Source organism: Mastigoproctus giganteus, chromosome 1, assembly GCF_048544385.1.
Source record: "Mastigoproctus giganteus isolate SK-2022 chromosome 1, ASM4854438v1, whole genome shotgun sequence".
NCBI classification, from domain to species: Eukaryota; Metazoa; Arthropoda; class Arachnida; order Uropygi; family Thelyphonidae; genus Mastigoproctus; species Mastigoproctus giganteus.
The window spans coordinates 142,269,338-142,282,148 of NC_143575.1; the positions used below are offsets into that span (position 1 = coordinate 142,269,338).

The 12,811-nt window shown below is 38.3% G+C and overlaps 1 protein-coding gene across 1 annotated transcript in view; it reads right to left on the reverse strand.

The window, feature by feature from the left end:
• Positions 1-12,811, reverse strand: part of LOC150091168 (integrin alpha-PS1-like) — a 552,996-nt gene that overhangs the window by 148,426 nt on the left and 391,759 nt on the right. The window contains exon 14 of the mRNA XM_090388878.1: positions 5,436-5,515. Coding sequence (XP_090245004.1) covers positions 5,436-5,515 — 80 coding nt within the window. The remainder of the gene's footprint in view (positions 1-5,435; positions 5,516-12,811) is intronic.

Here is a 12,811-nt window from a genome sequence, read left to right on the forward strand (position 1 = left end):
GTCTGTAGTTACTTGTGTGTCGCCCTTTGATCCTGCTTTGTGAATTGGGGTCACATTTGCACATCTCCAGTCCATGGGTACCTCCCCTGAGTCCAAGGAAGCTCTCATAATTATGGCTAAGGGTTTACTTACTTCCTTTGCTGCCTCCTTTAATATAACTAGATAGATCCCCTCCAACCCAGGTGCTTTTCTTATGTTTATCTTCAACAATTTCTCTTCCACTTTGCTCTTAGTTATTACAAAATCACTGCCAGAGTTTAATTCACCTATGGCATTCTGCTCCCTGAATAACTCCTCATGTGTGAATGTAGATGTAAAATACTAATTTATTTTGTTAGCTACCTAAGCAAGATCATCAACAGTTGAACCATCTATATCAAGTGGACCAATCTGATTCATCCCCTTCCCCCTCAGTTTTTGACTTTGTCATGTGAAGGAAAAGATTCCCTCAATTCTTCCCTGCATGTCTTCATGAATTTCTTTTGGCAAATTCTCTTTAAATTATGGTATTCAATGACTAAAATGTGCTCGATTCTCTCACCAGTCATTCTCTCACCAGTCATCTTCATTCACCTTCAACACTTCAACGTCCTAGGGAAAGAATAATATGGTTATAAACCTGAAATTTTCTACAAACATACAAGTCACAGCACAGACTAGCAATATTGTCATTCATGAAAACCTTTGCAATCTATAATGGGCTAAAAACCTTTCAACTCCCCCCCCCCCCCACACCTAGTTGGCTTTGCATTAGTAACACCCCCCCTTGTGTAGGAATGAACTGGTCTGTAATGCTGGTGAGGGGTGAAAGCTAGGAACAACTGATATAAGATTATAGTTCACACATGTGGTGATCAGTTTTTGAGCATCTGTGAGGAAGAATAGGTCAGCATCGAGATCCTTCTAATCTAATTTTAAATGTGGAATGATTGCAGGGGCAAGACATGCAGATTCCAGTACCTTGACAACAACCAACACTGAGTGCTCCAGTTCTGTTCTGTCATGAGTCTACTGTGACTAGCTGATCAGCGGTTGAACAACCAGCCAAAGGTCACATAGTATATAGTGTTTAGGATCAAGTGGCATCAGTGGTTTCCCACAACTGCACGATCAGTGCTCATGTGTTGAATACAGTATCCTGTGAAGGCCAAATGGTGTAAGTGAAATGTGGTTTATGTATCGTAGTGTACGGTTATGTTGTTCATCTGGCCTCTTAACCTAGGGTCCATGGAACACCACCAACCCCTAGTTACTGTACCAGGTGTGGGGGAGCCGGGCCAGGACGTAGGGAGATAATGCTCTGGCTAGGCATCCCCCAGTCACCTGTGCTTTCTGGATCAGCCCAAGTAAAATAAAATGCAAGTGAGGGAGATAGTTTAAGGGGGAGGGTTAAAGCAGGTAGGAAAACAGGAAGACAAAGGAAGGGAATGGAGAGATGAAATACCCCTGGGTTGGGGGACCCCACAATGCCATTTGAAATCCCACATCCAGAGCAGATTTCAGCAACACCTGACCACCACAACAAGGTGTGAGGTCCTACCATTACAGGTTACAGAGATCGTGCACCCCAAAGGGGGGGGATACCAACAACATCCATACAGCATCCAGTGTTTGCCAGAGAGATGGAGGAAATGAAATCTCATGCTGCAAAGGAAGCACCAGTAAATTCCATACTGGAAGACCAGTATCAGCATGAAGATGAAACCCACATCCTTGGAAGAGAGCACCAGCAGGAAATCCTGTGAGTATTCTGGAGCAATGGTGAGGACGATTCTTCCTGAGGTGCGAGCAGAAATCAGGTATTATCAGGATATGAGGTCAAGAAATTTCATTTCTTTGGAGATGAAGATTTGTTCTTCTAATGACAAAAGTGGCCTGGAGAAAACAAGAGACTTTTTTTTGTATTGAAGAATTCCTCACCACGATGAAGAGAATGGAGTTCAGAAAGTATGACACTTCTAAGTGGATAGTAGCGATGGCAGCTGTAGAGAACATGTTCCCAATCTTTGGGGGAAGCCAGAAGAGCAGAGAGGATTCTCTGGGAGTCCCAGTTTGATGAACTTAGAATTTAGAGAGCCATGTCCTGTAATTAGATATGTAGTATAAAAGACTGGTGAGTACCACAGTGGAGGGTATGGGTAGGTAATGGAGGCATTTGGAAGAAGCTTCTCAGTAACACTGCCTTTCATAGATGAATTCCAGCCGGTTTGCCAGTATTGCAGAAGGTGATTAGATATTTTCTTCTTTTCCCACTTGTAGCTGTGTGCTAGATCTAGATTATAGTCATGGCCAGGAGAATGTGCCTCTGAATAGAATCCAGTCTGCACTTATTTCTGGCAATAAGAGTCCAGTGATACCATATGCTGGCACCATAATACGCTGCAAGGAAGAAAATGGGGTATACGAGAGACAAGGTAGTAGTAGTAGTAGCAGTGCCATTTGATGCAAGAAAGCAAGTGTATGAGCTTATGCAGCATCATCCAAAAAAAAAAAAAACACACCATTCCTTCCAAATGCCTGTCCAGTTCCTCCTTAAATTTATTCAATCTATCAACTTCCACAACGACAGATGGAAGTTTGTTCCAGCAATTAACCACCCACTGGCTAAAGGCAAATTTCCGCACATCTAATCTACATCTGTCTTTTCTTAATTTGAATTTATGCCCCCCTTAGGTTCGTAATCTGAACAAGTAGAAGGATCCCATCAGAATTCAGAACCCATTCAAAGCCTTATATACCTCAAAGTGCAGCATTTGAGTCCCTAGTTGCACTCAGAAATTCTAGTTATTAATGATATGTATTTTCTAGTAAAGATCCGTTCAAACACCTTTAAATCATTTGCTAATTCACAGTCATCATCATTATCATTAATGCAGATTCTCAGAGATGATCCTAATAAAACAACTGTTTACCTTCCTAAACTGTATAAGTATATATCATAAAATATAACACCTATTACAATAAAATCAGTATTTCGTACTAACCATTTGAAAGACACAATATGGTCCTGGCAGCCTATATGTCGTAAAACTCCATCAAAACAACGAATGTATTTTCTAATCTTGGCTGCCCAGGTGGACATGGGTAAAAACTCAGCTTGGCATCGAAATGATTCTCAATTACTTGATTTCATTGACTAATTTAATGGGCGAGCTATCCAGCTTGATGGTTGGTGCTGCTCTGGTGGGACTGTGGGAGCCTTTGATTACAATGGCTTGGGTTTTTTTCTGGGGATATATGCAGTGTGTGTGTGTGTAGGTCAGACCAATCTTTGATTTGGTGTAAGGCACACTCGATCTTGCTTCAAGAAGGGCACAGCTGTTTACTCCTATCAGCATAAAGTGTAAAGTGTTTAGGGTCTAACGGCACCAAGGGTTTACCCATCTCCATGTTGTGTGCATTGTTTGCGAGACAGTACTCTGTCAAGGCCACAGATTTCAAAAAATACAAGGGTTTTGTTTTGTAGTGTAGTGTCGTGGTATGTAATTTCTCTGACCATTTAGCCATTGAGCCCCTATATGGACCCACCATTACCACACTTTCCAACGAGGAAGCCGGTCAGGTACCCAGTAGATTTTTCTTCAGTACTCTGGCAGGCCCTGCCACCTACCACCTGGTTTCCAAGAATTTCAATTAAGCCTCACAACATCACACTGGTATGAAATATTTAAAAAATGTAACAGTCTTTGTATCTTGGCAGTTGCTGGTGAAAAAAAGCATCAGCTGATTATGAAGCAGCAGAAGCATATTTGGATGAATTTTCGAAATTAACTGATGAGGTAAAGTTGTCTGCAGAACAGATGTATAATGCTGATGAGACTTCTTTAATTGGAGGTATAGTCCAAGAAAAACTATTGTTGCACCAGAAGAATCAATACCCAATGGGTTCATGGAATATGAAGACAGGTTAATAGTGTGTGCAAATGCTGCAGAATTACATAAAACCAATTGCTTGTTATTAGCAAAGGCAATAATCCAAGAGCTTTGAAAGGTGGTACAGTCTTACCAGTTATTTACAGGTCAAACATATGAGCATGAATAACCAGAGGAATCTTCCTTGACTGGTTTGACAACCATTTTGTTCCATAGGCAAAGGCACATTGCATGTCTGCTGGGCTTCCAAGTGACAGCAAGATAAATGTTAAATCTTGATAACTGGCCAGCACACCCTGCTGCTGAGCTCCTTATCAAAGATAATGTATTTGCAATGTATTTGCCACCTAACTATATGAATCTGATTCAGCCAAAGAATCAAGGAATACTGAGGTCATTCAAGTGCATCTATAAGGATGAATTCTTGCATAAAACGCTCACAGAATGTAATAAAGGAATAAAGAAATTTCAAAGAGATTTTAATATCAAGGATGCAATACGGATTGCTACAAAAGCCTGGGATAGGGTGCTAAAGTCACTTCGAAACACAGTTGGCCTTTATCTACAAACAACATCAATGTTTTTTGATAAAGAAGAAACTGATTTTACTGGATTTAGGATATCTAAAGATAAGAAAATTGTTGCTGACTTGAACTATATAGAGTTTTCAAGCCCTGAAGTTCAGCTGTTGGATGAAGATGTAGTGGAACAGTGCCTCCATATTGATGATCATGTTCCAGTTATCCTTCAGCTTGCAGATAGTGAAATATATGATATGGTAATGAACAAAAATAAAGATAAGTGATGATAATGAGAACAGTGCTACTGTTGAAGAAAGAAGCTATGTTGACAGAATGATAAGCCATACAGAAGAACCGATTCCAGGAATGAAGCAGAGAAGTTTTACTACAGAGCATCACATAATCTCTCACTCTGGCACCTCTGTAGCCAGGAGCAGCAGTGCACAGCACACGCTTCTTGATTAGACTGGGGTTCAAGCCCATGACCACCAAATAATATGGAAAGGTGAAGGAATGACCACCTCATATCCCTGGAGCAATATGGCCTTAATTGCTAATGCTCCTAAAAACGAAATAACAAACAACAATAACAATAACAATCTCTCTCTCTCTCTCTCTCTCTCTCTCTCTCTCTCTCAAATTCAGGAATTGCTTATAAAAGAAAGACCAAAACATCTAAAATGCTACACAGGCAAACCTGTACAGCATTTATTCCTGAGCCCCAGCTATCAACTACAACTTTCTCAATCAGTCAAAATATTTCTGAAGATATCCCCTCTGATGTGAATGAACTTAGGATACATTCATTTTGGAAGCAGAACAATGGAATAAATATATATTAGTTATAAATATTTAATTTTTTTATTTACCTGAATTTTTTCTTGTGTTTTGCACATTTTAAGCTTGGCTATCCAAAATTTGGAAAACCCCCATATCCAGCAACCCCCATGTCCCAGTTAAAAGGTTCTATAGTTTATATTATTAAAATGTGTAATATCTACACAAAATAATCATCATAATAATGTTCAGCTTTAATATTACCTTGCCAAGCTGATATCTGCTATAACCTCTAGGTCACTTTCACAAACTTCATTAGCACCACAGTCCTTTAAAAATTTTACCTGTAACAGATTAAACCAAAAAAAAAAAAAAATCAGCACTGGCCATTAGACTTTTTACATACAAGTCGCTAATTTGATTTGAGAATAGAATAATTTAAGTTCATGAGACATTAAAACAAATTTCTGCTGAAGAGGAGGGGAGACATTAATCAAGGAACTAAAACTGCTATTTATGAATGTATAACAGGAGTGAAGTTACACGAGTTACAAAGATTCTATATACCTGAAGTAAAAAAGCAAGGTGCTCTCAGAATAATGTGAACTGTTGACTAAAAATAATACTTTGTATTAACAAGAAGTAAAAAAAATTAATAAAAACTCACAAATAGCATATGAATATCTAAGGATTTTAATACTTTAGATCTTTCAAGAAATGTGTGCACTGTCTGTTTTTTCCTACAACAGCTATATAGGCAGTTATGCTTGGCTTTAGTAGAAAAATACCAACAATCCCTAGACACAATTCTTTAATTTCCAAAGAATTAAAGGTAAGATAATAAAAGTTCAAAATGCCTTTAAATTTACTTATAATATTTAAATAATATTTTCCTTTCTTTTTCTTCTATTTTTTTTCTCTGTTTAGCAATGCTTGCTCCCAAAACTAAAATGTTCTTGTTTATACTCTGGCACAACCACCAGGTCAGTGAAGTTTACAGTAAATTATAAATACAAACATTAATCGTATTTAGCAGTTACGGGCTTGAACCCCGGTTCACTCAAAGAGTGCGTGCTACTGCACTCGAACTCCTGACCACTCAGCTAACACTGTGAGAAATTTTAAAACCTGCAAAGTAGACTTTCTAATACTTCTTAAAATTATTGGCAATTACACTTTTTTTTATCATTTTTTGTTTAAAATTAATAATGCAGTTACTATTTTTATCTGATAAAGTGAAATGGTTTCTTACCTGGTCTCAGAAATTGCTCAAAAACTAGAGTCAAATTAGGAAAGAATTCTGCAGCCACTGTTCACCATTTATCACATTGATATAAGAAGTACACTATTTAATATTCTTACATAAAAGAATATTATTCTTTTCATATAATATAGTATTCTTTACATAAGTATTTTGGTAAAGCTCTGGATCTTGGGTACTAAGTCCATATTTCGACAAACAGACTAGAACAAAGTAGTGATTGGCAGGTGCCAATCACTACATTCCCTGCCCACTGTCCTCCTGGGTTGATATGCCTAGGGTGTTTTTCCCCCCACTTGCCGCTGTTTTTAAATTGGGAACTCACCGATTTTAAAACAGTGGGATCAGGAGATAAACACCCTACCTAAGCTAAGCACCCCCCCTTTAGGAAGCGAAACAATCGGAAAGAAAACACCTTCACAATAATCACCCAATCACAGAACTTGACCATACGATCACTCCGGTTCTACGCCCACACCCACTGCGCGGAGACAAGTGATACCCAAATAATGGAAATTAGCCAGTATTTCATATAGTATAGTATTCTTCATAGAGTAATCTTATATAAAAGAGTATGATTAACATTAGAAGTGTTTTTACTGTTAGTGTTTTTACTTAATACAAACATGATTTTATAATGTAACTGTATAACAATAAGTAATGTAATTTTATAGTATAATGCATACTATGCATTATACTATAAAATTATACTATAAAATTACCACATAACCCAGGATAGAAGACAGAGAGTGCTAATCAATGGACACTGCTCATCATGGACTAATGTTATTAGTGGAGTCCCTCAGGGTTCAGTGTTGGGTCCATTATTGTTTTCTGTATTTATAAATGATATTGATGATGGTATATCAAGCTTAATGTCCAAGTTTGCAGACGATACGAAGGTTAGCAGGGTTGTCAAGGACACTACTGACACTATGCTTCTGCAACAGGATCTGGAAAGGTTGAGCAGAGGGGCTGAGAGGTGGCAAATGAAGATTAACATTGACAAATGTTAAGTACTACATATGGGAAACAGCAACCCCAGAGCAACATATCAACTCTGTGGTACTACACTGACAGTGGTAGAGAATGAAAGGGACATGGGGGTGGTTGTGCAGGCAGATATGAAATTCTCTGAGCAGTGCAGACAGGCTGCAAGAGTAGCTTATGGTGTATTGTCAATGATATATAGGAATTTTTCTAGCAGGGATAAGGAGGTGATTATTCCCTTGTATAAGGCAATGGTCAGGCCACACCTAGAGTACTGTATACAGGTCTGGAGGCCTCATTTCAAGAAGGATGTAGAGCTGCTGGAACGAGTACAGAGAAGGGCAACAAGATTAGTGAATGGAACAAAGGGGTGCTCTTAGGAAGAAAGGCTTAAGTTTTGCAAATTACAGTGTCTGGAGACTAGGCACCAGCGAGGTGATCTGATAGAGGTGTATAAAGCCTTGAATGGTTTGAACATGCTCAATGCTGATGGGATTCTTCCTCTTGCTCAGAATAATCACCTGAGAGAGCATAAATTCAAATTGAGGGAAGACAGATGTGGGATAGACATGTGGAAATTTGCCTTTAGCCAGTGGGTGGTTGGTTGATGGAACAGACTTCCATCCCTTGTAATGGAAGTTGATAGCCTAAATAAGTTTAAGGCTCAACTGGACAGGTATTTCGAACGAACAGAGGGGTGAAGTGGAAGTGGGTTTTTTTTTTTTTTTTGGCTGATGCTGCATAAGCTTGCTTTCTTGCATCAAAATGCCTCTACTAATGCTAATTCTAGTGTAGTGTTATTATTATATTTACATATCTTAGTTTAGTATGGTATTTTTAATTGAAATTTAAGCTAAAATCATGCCTCAGATTAGAGCAGCAAAGCAAATAGCTCAAAATAGCAGGAATGCTTTGGCTCAAAGGTAAAACTGCCAAAGGCAGTTCTTCTGCAAATTATGGCTTTATACAATGTGCTACTTGTTGCTTATTTGCAAACCTCTGTTGCAACGCACAATGGCGTGTGCTGCAAGAGTGCTAGGAGGTTCAGGAGCAATTGAGAGGTTCTGACGGTTGAACATAAGACCTTAAAGAAATTAAAATGAGGGTCTCATCAGCTGGACAGTTCAACACTAGAATTCTCACTGTTGCATTAGATAACACAGTGGCATCCCTCAAGGCAGCTGGTCCAAGTGGATGTAGCTGTTGTCAGGGAAACAGGAAATATACTGTAAAAAAAAAAAAAAAGGATAACTGGAATGGGATGAGACTATGTCTGCTAGAGGCAAAAGTTAATTTTGTTGTAGAACGTTTCTTACCTTTTAAGAGCATAAAGGTGATATTGTTGTTACATTGATAGCTTAAGATCATCAAGAATATATACAAATGGTGCCTATGCTTAATGATCTGAAGAATAGGCAAGCTAAGGATTTCCTTAACAGAACAATAACAATTTTTTGTTACACCAAAGCTCGCAACAATTGTAAAGCAGTTATTAATCAGTCCAAACTAGAGTTTGAACAGGCTAAGAGTAGAAAACTTGCTTCTTGCCCTAATGGTAGCCGAGCATTCTGGTCTCTTGCCAAAGCTATTGGCTGCAACTTTTGCCCATCTCTGCTCCCACCTCTGTCCAAACCAGATGGTCCTGTTGTCACTTCAGCCAAGGATAAAGCTGACCTGCTAGCATCCCATTTTTCTTCCAGCTCATGTATTAATGATCTTGGTAAAACACCTCCCACCATTCCTAACATGGTCCACTCAATGCCTCCTGTGGTCTTCTATCACAAGGATGTCAGAAGGATTTTGACGAATCTTGATGCTAAGAAAGCTCCAGGTCCTGATGGTATTTCTCCACTTGTTCTCAAAACCTGTGCTCCTGAACTTACTCCTATTCTTTGCCACCTTTGTTCACTTTCTTATTCCAAAGGTGTTTTTCCTTCTGCTTGGAAATTTGCTCATATCCAGCCAGTTGCTAAAAAGGGTGACAAATTCCTCCCATCCAATTATGATCCCATTGCAATTACTTCTACTCTTTCTAAAGTAATTTAGAAATCAATTAACCGCCAACTCTTAAACTACCTAGAAACTTTCCGTCTGATCAACGATCGCCAGTATGGATTCCATCAGTGTCGATCCCCTGGTGATATTCTGGCTTATATTACCCATTTATGGACTAATTCAATGAAAAGGTTCGGTGAGACACAAGTAGTTGCTCTTGACATCTCAAAGGCTTTTGATCGTGTTTGGCATAAAGGTCTTCTAAACAAGCTTCCATCTTATGGTTTGCCAACTGTTTTTAGTAATTGGTTATCCAGTTTTCTCTGTGATCGCTCACTGAGGGTGATGGTAGATGGATCTCTGCCTTCTAACTTCTCCACTATTGCCGGTGTCCCCCCAAGGTTCAGTTCTTTCCCCCACTCTTTTCCTCTTGTATATCAATGACCTTCTTCCATTGACTGGAAATCCTATCCATAGTTTTGCCGATGATAGCACATTGCATTCAACTTTCCATTTTGAGAATCAGCTTGAACTTCTCGAAAATCTGTTACCAATTCCTTAAATGCCGATCTTCAGGTAATTCTCCAGTGGGGCAAAGACAACTTAGTTCATTTCAACCCTTCTAAAACTCAGTCTTGTCTTATATCTCGCAAAAAGGATTCTTCTGCTCCTATGCTTATCTTTAGTGACAATCCGATTTCTAGGCAAAATGATATATTTCTTTTGGGGATTACCCTGACTTCTAATCTCTCTTGGCACAAGCACATTACAAATATTGCTTCCTCTGCATCTAAAAAACTTGGTGTTCCCTTTCGCTCTCGGCGTTACTTTTCTTCCAAACAGCTGCTACTCTGTATAAATCGCAAATCCGCCCTGCCATGGAATATTATTCCCACATTGGGGTGGTGCCCCCAAAACCTCTCTCAGGCTTCTTGATTCCATTCAGAAGAGGGCGGTCAGGTTGGTTAATGATTCATCTCTAACAGAGTCTCTCCACTCGCTTTCTCATAGACGCACTGTTTCTGCTGCATGCCTCTTCTACAGATACTTCCATGGGCACTGTTCTTCTGAATTGGCTTTTATAATTCCCGCTCTCTCTTGCAAAACAGTCCGAACACGTGCCCCCACCAGCCAACATCCATTTGCTGTCCAACTTCAGACTCACAGAACCAACTTTTCATCTTCCTCATTTATTCATTCAACTGCCGTTTTCTGGAACAACCTTTCTTCATATGTATTTCCTGAAAATTACAGTCTACAGAAGTTCAAGTCCAATGTCAACTCATATCTTCTTTCGTCTTCTCAACCTCCAACCCAAGCACGGTACTAAGTACTATAGGTTCTAATACATCTCGTGTTTGGGGTTCACATAAAAAAAAAAAAAAAAAAAAAGGCCACATAACTTGGCAGTAGACTGCCATAGGCAATCAGACTCAAGGAGTAATGATCTCAGTAAATACATGTAGGATGCAGTTGATTAAAGAACTAAATTTGGATTTTCCATGTAGTTCCTTAATTCCTTAAGTTCCTTAAATTCAAAACAAGCAAAGCACTTTATTAAATCCAAAGGAAAAACAAGAAGACTTTTCTCACATGAAGATTAATTTACCTAGGGTAATAATCTTGCATGGCCTGTTTAGCATTCCTTGAACCAGAAGTTATTTTCCTTGAGGAGTGCATTAACTTTTCTTTTTTTCAGCTTTATTGTTGGAAGTTTAACAGTGCAACAACAGCAGAGATCAGTGTGTCAGTTCAATCTGGTAATTTTGAATGAGTACTTATCTGTTGATAAGTACTCATTCCGCTTCTCTAGGCATTTCTAAACATCATCTTTAAATAGGCTTATCTGAGGTTGCCAATGTTCTATTAATCCAGTTAAACATTTACTCAGAAGACACACCATAGTGTAACACAAGCTTCAAAATCACTTTCACTTTAATGACATGCATTAATTGAAACTGTTTCAATTTATCTTTACTTTCTGCAAGTCTTTGCAGGAAACATCCACTGAACATTCAACCACTTTCAGAGGAACATATGCAGCCTCCCCTTTTTAACCAAATTAATTATGACAAAGCATATTACCACCAAGGAGTACTATTAATACTCATGCCATACAGTTTTTTTTAAAGGACTCCTACAGACTTTACCGAATTTTTTTATTTCTTCGTTCGTAGAACGAAAAAAATTTCCATATAACGACTGCACTACGAGACTTAACTGGGTACACATCGTTCGCATGGCCTCCAAGCAAGCAATAGTGCTGTTATACGCTCGAATTAAAAGATAAAGAGATTACCATCTGCAACTCAGTAGGACCCGTAAAACCTATCTGACTACCTATCCCACATACCAAGAAGTTGAGCTGGTCAACTACTTTCTGTGTATCCATAGCCAGTGGGCAGACCAAGGCTCTCGTCAACCTTCTATTGTAAGCACCCTGTTAGGGATTTAGAAGAGAGTGGTTTTCTTTTATCCGGACAAGCGGTCATCTGTTGTTTCGTGGAAGTGAAACGGCACCGTTTCAAAGCTATTGGCCTATCATAGAGCACAATATGAGATACAGAGGAAATGTTGCCTCCCACACTACTATCGTAGTTTTTTCTTAAGAGTTATCTATGGTGTATACACACCAATATTATATAGATATAAAACTCTTACTCTTAACATATTATGCCTTGTTGCATTTAGTTATTTTAAATTATTTCACTTCATACTTTTATTGCTAACAAATTAATAAATTCATTCTGAATTTCTGGAGATAAATAATTAGTGTGGTGTTTAATATGCAATTCCAGAGCATTTTTCATACCAACGTCAAATTGGCTGACAAATTTTTATCAAGTTTAAAAATACGCCACAATTTTTTTTTCTTCGGTATTGATATTACTAGCATGTCCATGAAATGCCAAATTATTTTCAGCAAAGAGCAATATTATTTTCAATATATGACGCCATTTCAAAATTTCACTTCTTAGTGCTGTTGTGCAGCATCATCAATTAGTCCAACTTTTTTGGAAGAATCTTTTCTAATAATTTCCATTTTGTGAAATTGTTTATGTTGTACTGAATTCTCATGAAAAAGAACGTTTGGGTTTAGATGTTTTCAATCCATCTGAGCTGCAAAATGGAACATTATTTGTGACAGATACAAATAAGAGGCACTGAAAACAATACATTGCATCTTTGTTTTTGCACTAAAATAACCATTTCCTCTCTTTTTTTTTTCAATACCTTCATTTTTGAAATTATTGAAACATCGACAATTAGTGACAAAATACATAATTAAGACTATATGTTCGGGATTGTGTAGCACCATAAAAGATCTGTTTTTGTGGGTATTAAAGTTCCATGTGGTCGGTCATTAAAATTCAGACTTACATGTTCTATGTTA